This window comes from Odocoileus virginianus, chromosome 2 (assembly GCF_023699985.2).
Source record: "Odocoileus virginianus isolate 20LAN1187 ecotype Illinois chromosome 2, Ovbor_1.2, whole genome shotgun sequence".
Lineage (NCBI taxonomy): Eukaryota > Metazoa > Chordata > Mammalia > Artiodactyla > Cervidae > Odocoileus > Odocoileus virginianus.
In genome coordinates this window covers 46,070,271-46,087,690 of record NC_069675.1, presented here as the reverse complement: position 1 = coordinate 46,087,690, position 17,420 = coordinate 46,070,271, and the positions used below count along the sequence as shown (strand labels likewise).

General features: G+C 38.4%; 1 protein-coding gene across 2 annotated transcripts in view; it reads right to left on the bottom strand.

Moving 5' to 3' along the window:
- Positions 1-17,420, bottom strand: part of LOC110134792 (charged multivesicular body protein 3) — an 81,324-nt gene that overhangs the window by 23,540 nt on the left and 40,364 nt on the right. Inside the window, exons 1-2 of one of the 2 annotated variants that reach the window (XM_020889469.2) lie at positions 17,228-17,408; positions 4,081-4,141 (exon numbers count right to left, since the gene is read on the bottom strand). In XM_020889469.2, the coding sequence (XP_020745128.1) occupies positions 4,081-4,141; positions 17,228-17,272 (106 nt within the window). In that variant the 5' untranslated portion in view covers positions 17,273-17,408. Of the gene's footprint in view, positions 1-4,080; positions 4,142-17,227; positions 17,409-17,420 lie in introns of those variants that run through there. The other variant, XM_020889470.2, reaches the window with a different exon arrangement.

Here is a 17,420-nt window from a genome sequence, read left to right as displayed (position 1 = left end):
CTTTTGATCTTGTTTTGTGGCCTACCGTGTGATTTATCCTGGAGGATGTCCATGTGTACCTGAAAAGAATAGGTATTCTGCTGCTTTTGGATGGAATGTTCTGTATATATCCTATAGGGTTTGAAATAAAGAAGTGTGAATTTCCAATTTTGTTCTTTTTCAATATTTTTTTTGCTCTCTGGAATCTCTTGAGATCCCATATGAAGTTTAGGATAGATCTTTTTCCATTTCTTCAAAAAACATTACTGGGATTTTGATAAGGATTGCAATGACTCTACAGATCACACTGGGTGCTATGACATCTTAACAATATTAATGATTCTATTCCATGAATATAGGATGTTCTTCCATGTATTTATGCCTTTAATTTCTTTCAGCAACATCTTATAGCTTTCATCATAAGCCTTTCACCTGCTGCTGCTGCTGCTAAATCGCTTCAGTTGTGTCTGACTCTATGTGACCCCATAGGTGTCAGCCCACCAGGCTCCCCCATCCCTGGGATTCTTCAGGCAAGAACACTGGAGTGGGTTGCCATTTCCTTCTCCAATGCGTGAAAGTGAAAAGCGAAAGTGAAGTCACTCAGTCGTGTCCAACTCTTAGCAACTCCATGGACCGCAGCCTACTAGGTTCCTCCATCCATGGGATTTTCCAGGCAAAAGTATTGGAGTGGGGTGCCATCTGAGTTAAGGTAATTCCTAAATATTCTATTTTTGGTACTATTATAAATGGCACTGTTTTCTTAACTTCCTTTTCCAGCTGTTAGCATATAGAATAATACAACTGATTTTTCTGTGTTTTGTATCTTGCTACTTTACTAAATTAATTTGCGAATTCTAATAGTTGGGTTGTGAAATCTTTAGGGTTTTATACATGTAATATCACATTACCTGTAAACAGATAATTTAACTTCTTCATCCACAATTTGAAAAATCTATCCTGGAGAATGTAACTTGTACACTTAAGAATGTGTATTCTATTGTTGTTGCATTGAGTATTCTATGTACGTCTGTTGGATCTAGTTGATGTGTTATTCAAGTCATCTTTGATCCTTACTAATTTGTCTGGCTGTTATACCACTTCTGGGCATGAGTTATATTAAAGTCTTCAACTACTGTTGTAGAATTTACTTTCCTTCATATATTTTAACCATGTGTCATTAGGTGCATAGATGTATGTAACTGTTAAATCTTATTGTATTAAAATATAATGTCCTTCTTTGACTCTTGTAATCTTTTTTGATTTAAAGCTTATCTTACATTAGTACAGCAACCTCCATCCTTTAAGTTACTATTCCCATGGCATATCTTTTTCCTTCCTTTTTTTTACTTTCAAAACCTATTTGTATCTTTGGATCTAAAGTGAGTCTCTTATATACAGTATACACTAGGGTCATTTTCCCCCATTCTGCCAAGGTCTATTTTTGACTGGAGAATTTAATTCATTTACATTTAAAGTAATTACTATGGGAAGGAAATCTTTAAAAAGAAGAGACATATGTACACATTAACTTTGCTGTGCAGCAGAAACTAACCCAACACTGTAAAGCAGCTACACACCAACAAAAATTAATCTTAAAAAAGCAATTATTGATGAGCAGGGGCTTAATTCTTCCATTTTGCCTTTTTTGTCTGTAGGTCTTATAGTTTTTTACCCTTCATTTCCTACATTATCTTCTTCTGTGCTTATGTGTCTTATGGTCAAACTTTTCAAGTCCCTTTTCATTTGCTTTTGGGTATAATTTATAGCTACTTTCTTTGTGATTATCACAGTGAACGCACTTAATATACTAATGCTATAACGCTAATTTGAATTTATATGAGCTTAACTTTAATGTTATACAAAAACTTCACTCCTTTACAATTTTGTCTGCACCCCCATTCAGTTACTAATGTCACAAAAGTACATCTTTCTGCACTATAGTTAAAAAATAAAGTCTAATATATTTTTAAATGCACAAGTCTCCTAAATCATGTGAAAACAAAAAACAAAGTTACAAACCAAAGTTACAAAAATATTAGTTTTTATAATTGCCCATGTATTTGTCTTTAACGGAGATATGTATTTTTTTATTATAGCTTCAAGTTACATTGTAACTATCTATAGTAACAGGTTGTTACTATCTATCAACCTGAAGGACATGCTTTAGCATTTCTTGCCAGGCATGTCTAGTGGTAACAAACCCAATCAGCTTTCATTTAAGTAGGACTGTCACTCCTTTGTTTTGCTGGATATAGGATTCTTGATATACAGGTATCTTCTTCCAGCACTTAAATACATAAACTCACTTCCTTCTGGCCCTCCTCTAAAATTAAGTACAGAATTAATTACCATTTAACCAATCCTTTCCTCTCCTAAACCCTCCTCACCACCCAGCAACCATAAGTCTGTTCTCTGTCTCTGTGAGTCTGTTTCTGTTTTGTAGATATGTTCACTTGTATCATAGTTTACATTCCACATATAACTAATATCATACGTACATAAACTGATGAATGCAAACCATTTAAAAATGTACAGTTCATTGATATTAAGTACACTTACACTGTTGTACAGCCATCACCTCTGTCTCCTGAACTTTCCCTTCATCTCATGTTGAAACTCTGTTCCTGTTAACAGTGACTCTCCATTTTTCCTTCTTCACATTCCCTGATAAATCACCATTCTGCTTTCTGTCTCTATAATCAGACTCAGTGTAACTATCTGTCCTGTTGTGTCTGGCTTATTTTACTTCATAATGTTTCCATGACTCATTTATGTGACAGCATGTATCAGAATTTCCTTCTTTTTAAAGACTGAATAAATATCCCATTGTATGTATATATTTCATTTTGTTTATGTATTCATCTATCAGTAGAAATTTGGGTTATTTATACCTTTTGCTATTGAGAATTATGCTGTTATAAACATGAGTGTACAATTTATTTACTCTGACTTCCATAAAACCATTTCTTTATGAGGAAGAAGTTTATTTAGGTTTTTTTTTTTTTTAAATCACTTAAAACAACAAAAATGTATTCTTTAATTCTGGAGATCAGAAGTCTAAAATCAAAGTGTTGTTGGACTTCCCTGATGGCCCAGTGAATAAGAATACACCCGCCAGTGCAGGGGACATGAGTTTGATCCCTGGTCCAGGAAGATTTCACATGCCACAGAGCAACTAAAGCCTGTTCACAACAACTACTGAGCTCCTGTCCTAGGGCCCATGAGCCACAACTACTGAGTCAATGTGCCACAACTAATGAAGCCTGCATGATCTAGAGCCCACACTCCGCAACTACTGTGCCCGCATGCTACAATTACTGAAGCCCATGCGCCCAGAGCCTGTGCTGCACAAGAGAAACCACTGCAGAGAAGCCTGCTCGCCACAGCTAGAGAAAGCCCACGCACAGCAACAAAGACCCAGGGCAACCAAAAATAAATATATAATAAAATCAAGGTGTTGGAAGACCTTCATTTCTTCTGGAAGCTTCTAGAAAGAATCCATTTCCTTGCCTTTTCTAGTTTCTAGAGGTCAAATGCATTCCTTAGCTTTTGTCTTCTTCCTTCATCTTCAAAGCAAACCACTCCACCATACGGTTCTGTGGTCACAGCTCCTTTTCTCAACATACCTCCTCGCTTTTATAAGGACTCTTGTGATTACAATGGGCCCACCTAGGTAACCCTGGATAATCTCCCTATCTCAAGATCTCTAATCAAATGTCCAAGTTCCCTTTTGTCATGTAAGGTAACATATTCACAGGTTCTGGGTATTCAGGACATGGACATCTTTGGGAGACCATTATTCTATCATAGAATGTGAATACCTGCTTTGTTTCCCACAGGAACCTAGACTCTAGGAAATCAGAGATGAATGAACATGGCCCCTTCCCCTTGAACAGCTGAATTTCAGGCTTGAGGAAAGATTTACTTCTTTTAAAATGTAAACTTTCTTTGAGTTGACTATATCTTATTTTTCTTATAATAATTAGAAAGCAAATAATTAGAGCTATAAATAATATAAATGATGTTTTCTGTATTCAGCTTATTTTTATGAACTAATGCAAAATACAGCAACAGGATAAGAGACATAAAATAGTAATTTACCTCTTATTTGCCTGTCAACAACTCTCATTTCCTTTCTTATCTTCAATGACCATTCATTGACCTGGGAAAAATTTTAGAAAAGGAATTATAACAGAAGCCAATACCTCCAATTCACCAAATTTTGAAAAATTTTCTATTAATTTTACATTTAATCCTGACACAATCTAGAAACAAAATAAGCTTATTTTGAAAGAAACTGCCTTAGGGCCAAATTTTATTTTATTTTTTTTTAGTCTTTTTATTCAGAGTACATAGAAGTCTCAAATTATTCAAAGATTCCTATTCTGAAGGCAATATGAAGCACTTTATACAAGATCTCTGAGAGAGTTCAATACCCTGCAGGTATATACAATTTTTCAAGAGGTGCATAGGGACAGAAAGGTTTTATGGGCAACATATTTTTTTATTTCTATACATAATTATTTAAAAAACTGCTGTACCTGTGTCATAAAAGTCCACCTTTTCCTTCTCCCCTTTAACAATTACCATTTCATTTTACAAAAGAAACATTTCTCCAGCCTACATGTCTTTTACTATGATAGATTTCCCCAAGAGGCAAAAACCTCTGAAGCACTCAACATAAAGCCAACTAGAAATACTGGTGTAGGTGTTGAGAAAGTAGTGAATGACTCTAATGATTGCCACATTCTTATGCATTTTCCCCTAGTCCTTCAGTTTCAAAAATGAAGGAAAATCATTTATCAGTTGATAAATCATTAAAACTAAATTTTACATTAAATCAATATGTGCTTTTTGGCATATGATCCAGAAGTTCAAAGAACTAAGTGATGCTGATATACAAAATCCTTTCCACTACCATCTACTTGTTAATATTAATGATGTTTTCCAACATTTGAGTCTAATAAAACATAAAATAGGACTTTCTTCTAGTTGAGGCACCTCACGATGAGGATCTCTTGTCTATACCACTGCCATGCCATCCAAGGGCCCTTGGCAGTTGGCACAGATCTTCAGACACGAGAAGATGGTCACAGTCATGGCACACTGCAGAGAGGGCAACGGTCTCTGTAGTGAATGGGTTACCCCAGAGTTGATCCACCTGCGCAAAGCTACAACACAAGCTCCCAGCAACGGCGCTACTTCTCGGGAAGAAGCAATTAGTTGGCATGGACCTCAGTGTCCACGTGAAGGGTGGTGGTCACATAGCCCAGAGTTTTGCAATCTACCAGTCCACCTTCAAAGCCCTGGTGATCTTACTATCAGAAATATGTAGGTAGGTGTCCAAAAAAAAAAAAAGATCAAAGACATCCTCAACCAAGATGAGGACAGTGAACACTGCCAGTAGCTGCAAATTCAAATGTCTGGAGACCCTGGTGCCCATGATTACTACCAGAAATTCTGCCAATCATGAGGATCAGGGTTAACCTTTATAATACACAATGGTTGTGGGATTTAAGGTCAAAAATAATAATAAAATAAAACAGGAATGGAATTGATGCTGAACTCTTTAGCACTCATCCATGGATACATGAACTAAATGGCACTAAAAAATTCATACCCTTAGGATGAATTTCCAATAAATTTTATTTATAATGATTTTAAAACCACTATTTAACAAAGTCTATAAAATATTTATTATACAACAACTCTAACTCCCAGATGAAATATTAAAGAACTTAAAACTGCATAGTTATACAATTTAAAAAGTTAATCTTAGGTTTATATATATATTTTAAGTGAAATTCACATAACGCATACTTAGCCATTTTAAAGTGTATAATTCAGTGGCATTTAGTGCTTTCACTATGTTTGAAAACCAACTCTCTCTAGTCTCAGAACTTTTTCAGTATGTCAGAAGAACACACTATACCCTATAAATAATCTTCCCCTATGACCACCTTCCTCCCCACTCTCTGGTGACTACTAATTTGCTATTCTGTATCTTTTGATATGCTTATTTGGGATATTTAATATAAAATAAATCATAGAATATGTGGTCTTTCATGTCTGGCTTCTTTCATTTAGTATAGTGGTTTGGAAGTTCCTCCATGTTGTAGCATGTATCAATACTTCAGTCCTTTTTATGGCTGAATAATATGGCATGGTATATACATACAACACAACTTATTTAGCCATTCATCTACTGATGAACATTTGGGTTGGTTTCATTTTCTGGTTACTGTGAATGTGCTGCTATGAACAAACACAAGTATTTGTTTGAGTACCTATTTTCAATTCTTTTGGGTATATACATAGGAATGGAATTGTTGGGTCATATGATAATTTTGGTCACTTGAGGCAAACAGCCAGCTCACTGGAAAAGTCCCTGATGCTGGGAAAGATTGAGAACAGAAGGAGAAGAGGGCATCAGAGGATGAGATGGTTGGATGGCATCACCCATGCAATGGACATGAACTAGGGCAAACTTCTGGAGACAGTGAGGGACAGGGAGGCCTAGCGTGCTGCAGTCCATGGGGCCGCAAAAGAGTCGGACATGACTGGGCGACTGAACAAAAAACGTTAATTCTATTTTATATTTTTGAGGAACTCCAAAACTCTTTTTCAAAGGGGCTTCACCATTTTACATTCCCACAAGCAATGTACAAAGGTTCCTACTTCTCCATGTCCTTGTCAACACTTGTTATCTTTCAACTGTTTAATTACAGCAAATCTGTTGAAACTATTGAAAGAGTATCTCATTGTGAATTTGATTTGCATTTCCTTAATAACCAATGAAGCTGAATATCTTTTCACATACCTGCTGGCCATTTCTATCAATATATCTCCCTTGGAGAAATGTCTGTTAATGTCTTCAATCCATTTTTAAATTCAGTTGCCTTTTTATTGTTGAGTGTATGAATTCTTTATATATTCTGATAGTAGATCCTCACTGGACATATAAATTGCAAATATTTTCTCCCATTCCATAGGTTATCTTTTCACTTTCTTGATAACGTCCTTTGGTGCACAAAGGCACTAATTCTGAGAAATTCCAATTTGTCTTTCTTCTGTTGCTTGTGCGTCTGGTGTTATAGCAAAAGAATCCATTGCCAGATATGTGGTCATGAAGACTTACCCTTAAGTTTTTTTCTGAGAGTTTTATAGCTTTAGGTCAAAGACTTTAATTTAGGTCTTTGATCCATTTTGAGTTAATCTCTGTGTATGGAGTGAGGTAAGAGCCCAGCTTCATTTCTTTACATGTGGATACCCACTTGTCACAAACCATTTATTGAAGAGACTATCTTTCACTGAATGATCCTGGCACTCTTATAGAAAATCAACTGGCCACAGGTATATGAGCTTACTTCTGGAGTCAATCCTATTCCACTGATTGATCTATATATCTAACCTTATGCTAATTGCACACTATTTTAATTACAGTAACTTTATAGTAATTTCTGGAGTTATGAACTATGGGTCCTTCAAATTTGTTTTTCTTTTTCAGTATGGCTTTGGCTATTTGGAATCTGTTGTATTCCATATGAATTTGAAGCTCAACCTCTCCATTTCTGCAATGAAGACATTTGGAGTTTTGATAGGCACTGCACTGAACCTGCAGATCACTTCTGGAAGTACTGCCACTTTAACAACATTGTCTTGCAATCCATGAACCTGGGATTTCTTCTTGCAACTTCTTTGCAATTTTCAATGTATATATGTTTTTCTTCCTTGGTTAAATTTATTCCTCAGTATTTTATCCTTTTGGATACTACTGTAAATGAAATTTCAAAATTTCCTTTTATAGATTTTTTCATTGTGAGTGTAAAAAACACAACTGATTTTTAAAAATACCTTGAAACCTACAATTCTGTTGAATTCACTTACAACTAATTTTCTGGTGCATTAGGAATCTTTAGAGTGCTCTATTTGTGGAATTATGTTATCAACAAATTAATAGGTTTACTTCTTATCATTGTGGATGCTTTTTATTTCTTTCTCTTGCCCAACTGCACTGGCTAGGACTTCTAATACAGTGTTGATTAGTAGTAGCAAAAGCTGGTATCTCTGTCTTGTTCCTGATCTTACAGGAAAAGTTTTCAATCTTTCACAATTTATAATGTATGACTAAGTATCATGTTGGCTGCATATTTTTATAAATGGCCTTTATCATGTTAGGAAAGTTTCCTTATCATGTTAGGAAAGTTTCCTTCTATTCCTAGTTTGCTGAGTATTTTTCTCATAAAAAGTATGTACATACTTTTGTTCTAAGTATGATAAATTATTTTAAGCATAAAAGTATTACTTTGGAAGAAATCTATGGGAGAAAGTGCAATGTAAAAACAAGTTAAAAAAAAAATTCCCCTTTCAAGGAGAAAGAAAATAAACATGTCTGAAATAAAAATGTCTGATTATAAATCAACATTGACAGGTATCAAATCACTGTGATACATTTTTAAAGGAGTAATTATACACTTCCATTTAAACACAACATTTACAATACACCAAAACCTCTCTTGAGATAATTTGACAGATGGAACAGAGAGCAAATAAGTAAGGATACAGCTGACCTAATCAGAACTATCAACTTGATTTAGTCAACATTTACAGAATACTCTAACAACAGAATGCATACACTTCTCAAGCTTTCAGGGAAACACTTCTCAAGACAGACCTCTTTCTGGGCCATAATACACATACTCCAACAATTTAAAAAAACAGAAATCATACAAACTGTGTTCTGAGACCATGATGGAATGAAGCTAGAAATCAATACCAGAAAAATCACCAAATATCTGGAGGTTAAACAACACACATCTAATCTAAAATTATTTTGAATTAAATGAAAGTGAAAATAAATACAACTTATGAAAATGTGCAGGATGCAACAAAAACATTAGGAAATTAATTTATGGCATTAAATGCATATATTAGAAAAGAAGAGCTCTAATCATCAATAACCTAAGATTCCACTTTAGGAAACTAAAGAAAGAATAGAAATTTAAGCATCAAGCAAGCAGAAGAAAAGAAATTAAAAAATTAAGAGAATCTCAATGAAATTGAAAGGAAAGTAATAGAAAATCAATGAAGCCAAAATCTGGCTCTTTAAAAAGATCAATAAAATAAATAAGCCTTTAGCCAAACTAACAAAAAGAGAAGACAAGTTTACCAATATCAGAAGTACAAAAGGGGTCATCAACTACTGAGTCCATGGAGAATGAAAAGACAATGAAAGAATATTATGAACAATTCTATGTTCACAAGTTTGGTAAATTAGATGAAAGGGACCAACTAATTAAAAGCCTACTAAAATCCATGCAAGAAGTAGATTATCTGAATAAGCCTATCATTATTAAAACAATTGAATCAGTAGTTAATAACTTGCCAAAAAAGAAAGTAACAGGCCCAGACAGTTTCACTGCTGAATTCTACCAGACTTATGGAAGAAATGATAACCAATTCTCTACAAAATCTTCAAGAAAATATGAGGGAATACTTCTTAACTTATTCTACAAGGCTAGCATTATCCTAATATCAAAATGAGATAAAGACATTACAAGAAGGGAAAACTACAGACCAGTATATCTCATGAATGCAAAAATTCTCAACAAAATGTTAGCAAATTGAATGCAAAATTATATAAAAAGAATTATAAACCATAACCAAGTGTGATTTATTCTAGGTATGCAAGATTGGTTCAACACTCAAAAACTGGCCACCATAATCCACTACACATCAATAGATTAGATAAGAAAAATCATATGCATTGACATGAAAAAATCATTTGACAATATACTATATACACAATAAAAACTCTCCACGAATGATCTCTGTTTGTTTCCAAGGCAAACCATTCAATATCACAACAATCCAAGTCTATGCCCCGACCAGTAATGCTGAAGAAGTTGAAGTTCAATGGTTCTATGAGGACTTACAAGACCTTCTAGAACTAACACCCAAAAAAGAAGTCCTTTTCATTATAGGGGACTGGAATGCAAAAGTAAGAAGTCAAGAGCTACCTGGAGTAACAGGCAAATTTGGCCTTGGAGTACAGAATGAAGCAGGGCAAAGGCTAATAGAGTTTTGACAAGAGAACACACTAGTCATAGCAAGCACCCTCTTCCTACAACACAAGAGAAGACTCTACACATGGACATCATCATATGGTCAATACCGAAATCAGATTGACTACATTCTTTGCAGCCAAAGATGGAGAAGTTCTATACAGTCAGCAAAAACAAGACAAGGAATTGACTGTGGCTCAGATCATGAACTCCTTATTGCCAAATTCAGACTTAAATTGAAGAAAGTAGGGAAATTCACTAGACCATTCCGATATGACCTAAATCAAATCCCTTATGATTATACAGTGTAAGTGAAAAATAGATTCAAGGTGTTAGATCTGATAGAGTGCCTGAAGAATTATGGATGGACGTTCGTGACATTGTACAGGAGGCAAAACCATCCCCAAGAAAAAGAAATGCAAAAAGGCAAAATGGTTGTCTGAGGAGGCCTCACAGATAGCTGTGAATAGAAGAGAAGTGAGAAGCAAAGGAGAAAAGAAAAGATTTACCCATTTGAATGCACAGTTCCAAAGAATAGCAAAGAGTGATAAGAAAACCTTCCCCAGTGATCAATGCAAAGAAACAGAATGAAAACAGTAGACTGGGAAAGACCAGAGATCTCTTCAAGAAAATTAGAAATACCAAGGGAATATTTCATGTGAGGATGGGCACAATAAAGGACAGAAATGGTATGGACTTAACAGAAGCAGAAGGTATTAAGAAGACATGGTAAGAATACACAGAAGAACTGTACAAAAAAGATCTACATGACCCAAACAATCATGATGGTGTGATCACTCACCTAGAGCCAGACATCCTAGAATGCGAAGTCAATGGGCCTTAGGAAGAATCACTACAAACAAAGCTAGTGGAGGTGATGGAACTCCAGTTGAGCTCTTTCAAATCCTAAAAGATGATGCTGTGAAAGTGCTGCACTCAATATGCCAGCAAATGTGGAAAACTCAGCAGCGGCCACAGGACTGGAAAAGGTCAGTTTTCATTCCAATCCCAAAGAAAGGCAATGCCAAAGAATGCTCAAACTACCGCACAACTGTACTCATCTCACATGCTAGCAAAGTAATGCTCAGAATTCACCAAGCCAGGCTTCAACCGTACATGAACCGTGAGCTTCCAGATGTTCAAGTTGGATTCAGAAAAGCCAGAGGAATCAAAGATCAGATTGCCAACATCCACTGGATCATTGAAAAAGCGAGAGAGTTCCAGAACAACATCTATTTCTGCTTTATTGACTATTTCAAAGCCTTTGACTGTGTGGATCACAACAAACTGTGGAAAATTCTTAAAGAGATGGAATACCAGACCACCTTACCTACCTCCTGAGAAATCTGTATGCAAGTCAAGAAACAACAGTTAGAACTGGACATGGAACAACAGACTGGTTCCAAATCAGGAAAGGAGTACATCAAGGCTGTATATTGTCACCCTGCTTATTTAACATATATGCAGAGTACATCATGAGAATCGCTGGACTGGATGAAGCACAGCTGGAATCAAGATTGCTGGGAGAAATATCAATAACCTCAGATATGCAGATGACACCACCCTTATGGCAGAAAGTGAAGAACTAGACCCTCTTGATGAAAGTGAAAGAGAAGAGTGAAAAGTTGGCTTAAAACTAAACATTCAGAAAACTAAGATCTCACGCAGGTAGCGTGACCGAGTGGTCTAAGGCGCTGGATTTAGAAAACTAAGATCATGGCATCTGGTCCCATCACTTCATGGCAAACAGATGGGGAAATAAGGGAAACAGTGACAGACTCTATTTTGGGGGGCTCCAAAATCACTGCAGATGATGACTGCAGCCATGAAATTAAAAGATGCTTGCTCCTTGAAAGAAAAGCTATGACCAACCTAGACAGCACCTTAAAAAGCAGAGACATTACTTTGCTGACAAAGGTCCATCTAGTCAAAGTTTTAGTTTTTCCAGTAATCATGTATGGATGTGAGAGTTGGACTATAAAGAAAGCTGAGCACCAAAGAATTGATGCTTTTGAACTGTGGTGTTGGAGAAGACTCTAAGAATCCCTTGGACAGCAAGGAGATTCAACCAGTCCATCCTAAAGGAGATCAGTCCAGAATATTCATTGGAAGGACTGATGCTGAAGCTGAAACTCAATTACTTTGGCCACCTGATGCGAAGAACTGACTCATTTGAAAAGACCCTGATGATGGAAAAGACTGAAGGCCGGAGGAGAAGGGGATGACAGAGGATGAGATGGTTGGATGGCATCACCAACTCAATGGACATGAGTTTGAGTAAACTCCAGGAGTTGGTGATGGATAGGGAAGCCTGGCATACTGCAGTCCATGGGGTCGCAAAGAGTTGGACACAACTGAGTGACTAAACTGAATTATAAACCTGAATAAAAGGAAAATCCCTCAAGTTAATTTTTAAAAAACTGCAGCTTCCTCCACCCCAAACTATAGGTATCAATATAACCAAGGGCAAGAAATTAAAAGCCTTCCCCTCTAATATCAGGAACAAGGCAAGGATATAATTTCTGTGTACTCCTATTCAATGTGTAATGAAGTCCTAGCTAGTACAATAAGAAAAGGAAATAAAAGGTATACAAATTTGGGATGAAACAAAGTGATATTTTCTGTTGATTCTTTGGGATGTATATCCAAAAAAAATCACCAAGAACTAACAAGCAAATACAGAGGGGTCATAGGACATAAGGTTAATATACAAAAGTTAACTGCTTTCAAATACACCAGTAATAAGCGGTCAGAAATTTTATTTTATTTATTTATTTTTTATCAGAAAGTTTAAAAACATTTAGTAGAGCACCATAGAAAACAATAAAACACTTGGGTATAAATCTAACAATATGTATAGGATCTACCAGTAGAAACCTACAGAACACTAATGAAAGAAAAAAATATATAAATAAATGGAGAGCTAGTCCATGTTCATGTATCAGAAAACTAAACATTAAGATATCAGTTCTTTCCAACTTCATTTGTAGATTCAATGCAATCTCAATCAAATCACCAGTCTATTTTGTAGATATCAACAAGCTGATCTAAAAGCTCATATGGAAAGGCAAATGCCCTGGCATAGCCAAGATAAAAGTGGAGAGAGACAAAGCCGGAAGACGCCCTATTACCCAATTTCAAGACTCAACATAAAGCTGCAGTATGCGGGCTTCCCTGATGGCTTAACAGGTCAAGAATCTGCCTGCGATGCGGGAGACGCAGGAGATGGAGGTTCAACCCCTGGGTTCGGAAGACCCCCTGGAGAAGGAAATGGCAACCGACTCCAGCATTCTTGCATGAAAAATCCCAAGGACCGAGGAACCTGGTGGGCTATACTACATCGGGCTGCAAAGAGTTAGACACGACTGAGCAACTTGGCACAGTGTTCGAGACACAGCAGTTGTCTAAAGAATAGACACACAGATCAATGGAACAGAATAGAGAGTCTAGAATTAGACCCACACAAATATACTCAACTGATCATATAACAAATAGAATTTTTTTTTTTATTGCAATGGACAGTAACTAGTTTTGGAATGCCCTAAATTCAAATCTTCCCAATAATGCTGATTAAGCACAATCTCTGTTTTATTAACACCCTAAAATGATAAATCCTACTTTGTTTATACTTAAAGTATATCTATAATTAGAAGCATTGAAGTATGAATTGGAACAATTCAATAACTATGTATAAGGTGGCAACTAACTGTACAACAATTTCACACAAGTACCAGAAAATCTTGCTTTCCCCAAATGTTAACAATAGTCAGAAAAGTAGTTAAAGAATATATTTTCTGAATTTGGTCTTCGAGTCTCAGCTTAATTGTTACTTTGGGAGGCCTTCTGTGATCCCTAGGGTAAGTAAAACCCGTCTGCAGTATAACTAGACAGAACCCTAACAGTTCAGTTTAGTCACTCAGTCGTGTCCGACTTCATGGACCGCAGCACGCCAGGCCTCCCTGTCCATCACCAACTCCTGGAGTTTACGCAAACTCATGTCCATTGTGTCTCTTTTGTAATTATTATGTTAATTATATTAAACTAGTATAATTATATATAACTAATACAGTGATACTAATGTGCATACATATTATAGACTGTACACTTCAGAAGGTCAAAGACCTTTTCTTATTCACTAACTCCTTGTGCAAAGTCTGACACAGAGGAAATGCTCAATACCTGTTGAATTTAACTGCATAAAACATCTGTTGTGAAGAAGGGCCATAAAAATCTCAGTCATCAGAAACACCAGAAAACTACAGAAACTTTATACATGTGTCTTTAAATGTCTGAGAAAAAGGTTCATTAAATCCATCAAAATTTTTTCATTAACTTACAAAATGGAAAGGGATTTTGTGAAAGAAAAACTTATGTAAGAGAAATGGGAATAATCAAGATCATTCAGCCACAACTCTGATCAGGAGTTATCAATCTGACTGCACAGCTTGCACTAGTTTAAATAGTAATGAGAGTATTTTCCCAGAACCTTCTCATTTTATGAACGGCAAAACTAAGGCCAAACATTGAAGATAATAATCTTTACTAACATCAAAAATTCAGTTCTACAACAACAAGCATCTTAGAATACATACAAGCTACAAAATGTTCATTATATTATGCTATTCAGTTTGCAAAGTAATGTCATACTCTTACCTCACTTAAGCACCCCAATTTTTACTTTACCAGGGAGTAAAGCTAAGTAAGTTGCCCGAGGAAACTAATATTTACTGTTCTAGTATTTACTCCAGTCTAGTATCTGCTCCAGTATTTTGGTCAGTTCCGTTCAGTTGCTCAGTCGTGTCCAACTCTTTGCGACCCCATGGACTACAGCACGCCAGGCCTCCCTGTCCATCACCAACTCCCAGAGTTTACCCAAACTCAAGTCCATTGAGTCAGTGATGCCATCCAACCATCTCATCCTCTGTGGTCCCCTAATCCTCCTGCCTTCAATCTTTCCCAGCATCAGGGTCTTTCACCTGATGTGAACAGCCGAGTCATTGGGAAAGTCCCTGATGCTGGGAAAGACTGAGGGCAGAAGAAGAGGGCATCAGAGGATGAGATGGCTGGATGGCATCACCGATGCAATGGACATGAACTCGGGCAAACTTCGGGAGATGGTGAGGGACACGGAGGCCTGTGTAGTCCTTGGGGTTGCAAAGAGTGGGACACAACTCGGCAACTGAACAACAACACTGTATTCAATAATCTATGATTACTGAATACAATCAACAACAACACACACAGTATGTGCCAGCAACCTCCTGATGCATGACTATGGTTTAAAATATGCCTGCTAGGGCTGAACAGGATTCCCTGGTGGCACAAACTGTAAAGAATCTACCTGCAACGCAGGAGACCAGGAGACGTTCGATCCCTGGGAAGGGAAGACCTCCTGGAGAAGGGAAAGACAACCCACTCCAGTATTGTTGCCTGGAAAATCCCATGGACAAAGGAGTCTGGCTGGCTACAGTCCATGGGGTTACAAAGAGTCAGACAAAAAGTCTGAGTTACAAAAAGTCAGAGCGACTTTCACACACACACACATGGCTGAACAGGTGAGATCACCTATTAAATGAAATATTTTGGGGTTTTTTTCTCCTTATATATAAGTATGTACTGGGTGCTGTAATGCTTCTCAAATTTTAATATGCACACTTATCACAAGTGATCTTGTCAGAATTCAAATTATGGTTCAACAGGTGAGGCTTGAGATTTCTAACAAGGTGCCAGGTGATGCTGTTGGTCTGCACTTTGAAAGTAAGGTAGAAAAACAGTCTCCAGTCTTTCTGGTACCAGGGACTGTTTTTGTGGGAAATAAATTTTCCACTGAAGGAGGATGGGGATGGTTTCAGAACAACTGAAGTGCAATACAAGTATTGTGCATTTAATTTCTATTATTATTACATCAGATCAAGCATTAAATTCCAGAGGTTGGGGACCCTTAATGTAGAATATACAAAGAATCTACTCTGGGAGTCCCTGGTGGTCCAGTGATTAGGGTTCCGGATTTCACTGCCACGGACTTGGTTTGATCCCTGGTCAGGGAACTGAGATCCCGCAAGCTGCACGGGGCGGCCAAAAACAAACATATTTACCAAAACAAGCGCTACTAGCTAGGAGAAGGAAATGGCAATCCACTCCACTGTTCTTGCCTAGAGAATCCCGTGGACAGAGGAGCCTGGTGGGCTGCTGTCCATGGGGTCGCACAGAGTCGGACACGACTGAAGCGACTTAGCATGCATGCATGCATTGGAGAAGGAAATGGCAACCCACTCCAGTATTCTTGCCTGGAAAACCCCAGGGACAGAGGAGCCTGGTGGGCTGCCGTCTATGGGTCGCACAGAGTCGGACACGACTGAAGCGACTCAGCAGCGGCAGCATTACTAGCTAATAAAACTTAACGTCCTTCCGTCTTCTATAACTCTTAAGTGATACTACTGTAATTCCTACTCAACACACAAGACTAAGGCACACAGAAATGAACTTTCCCTAGATCACAAAGCTGATTATGTGCGGAACCAGGATACGAACTTAGGCTCCGGACTCGGCAGAGCACTCTTAACTGCTCCACTGTATCGGGAGATGATGGAAGTTGACAGGGAGATTCAGAATTCTACACCAGCTGTAGTTACTAGCAGGGGTCCCTGCTATCATCGTGCGTCTGGTTGTCAATGCCAAAGGCCAGAAGAAAGAGACCCCGAGTCTCCCTCTCAATAAGGCGCGGCTGTGGGGAAGGGACGACAGGTGCCTGAACCTTCCCGACTTCGGGATGGGCTCCCGATGAAGATGCTAGGGACCCTGCCGGTCCGCCAGCCTTCCGCAGGCGGCCGGGAGGGGGCGGGGCCTGCGCCAGCGAAAGGTTCCGCGCGGGACGTACCAACGCGCGCCGGGGCAGGGGTTCCAGAGGCCGCGCCGGCGCTGCTGCCTCCGCGCCCCTAGCCGAGACCGCGGAACCCCTTCACCCGGCCCTCGGCCCCCTTGTGGAAATGGGACTCCGGGGTTCTCTTTCCCCACAGCCGCTTCCTTAAAGACTTCCTCCGGCCCCTCGATCGAGTGGGAGGCCCCGGAAATGGGGGCCGAGCGGCACCTGGCCAACCGCGGGGGAAGAGCGTCCAGTCGTTTACCAACTCCACCGCACCCCCATACAAACGCACCCACTCCGGTGCCGCCGCCGCTGCCCTTACCAGCTCTTTGGGCGGCTTCTCCTGGGTTTTTCCAAACAGCCCCATGGCGAACTGAACTCGTCTCGCCCCTGCCGGCTTTCCGTTCCCCGCGCCGTGGCAGGTCACGGGCAGCCGCCTGGGCGGGGCCGCTGAGAGGCTAGGAATCTGGGCGCCAGGAGCAGGGAGCGGCCGCGGGGAGCCTGGTGCGCATGCG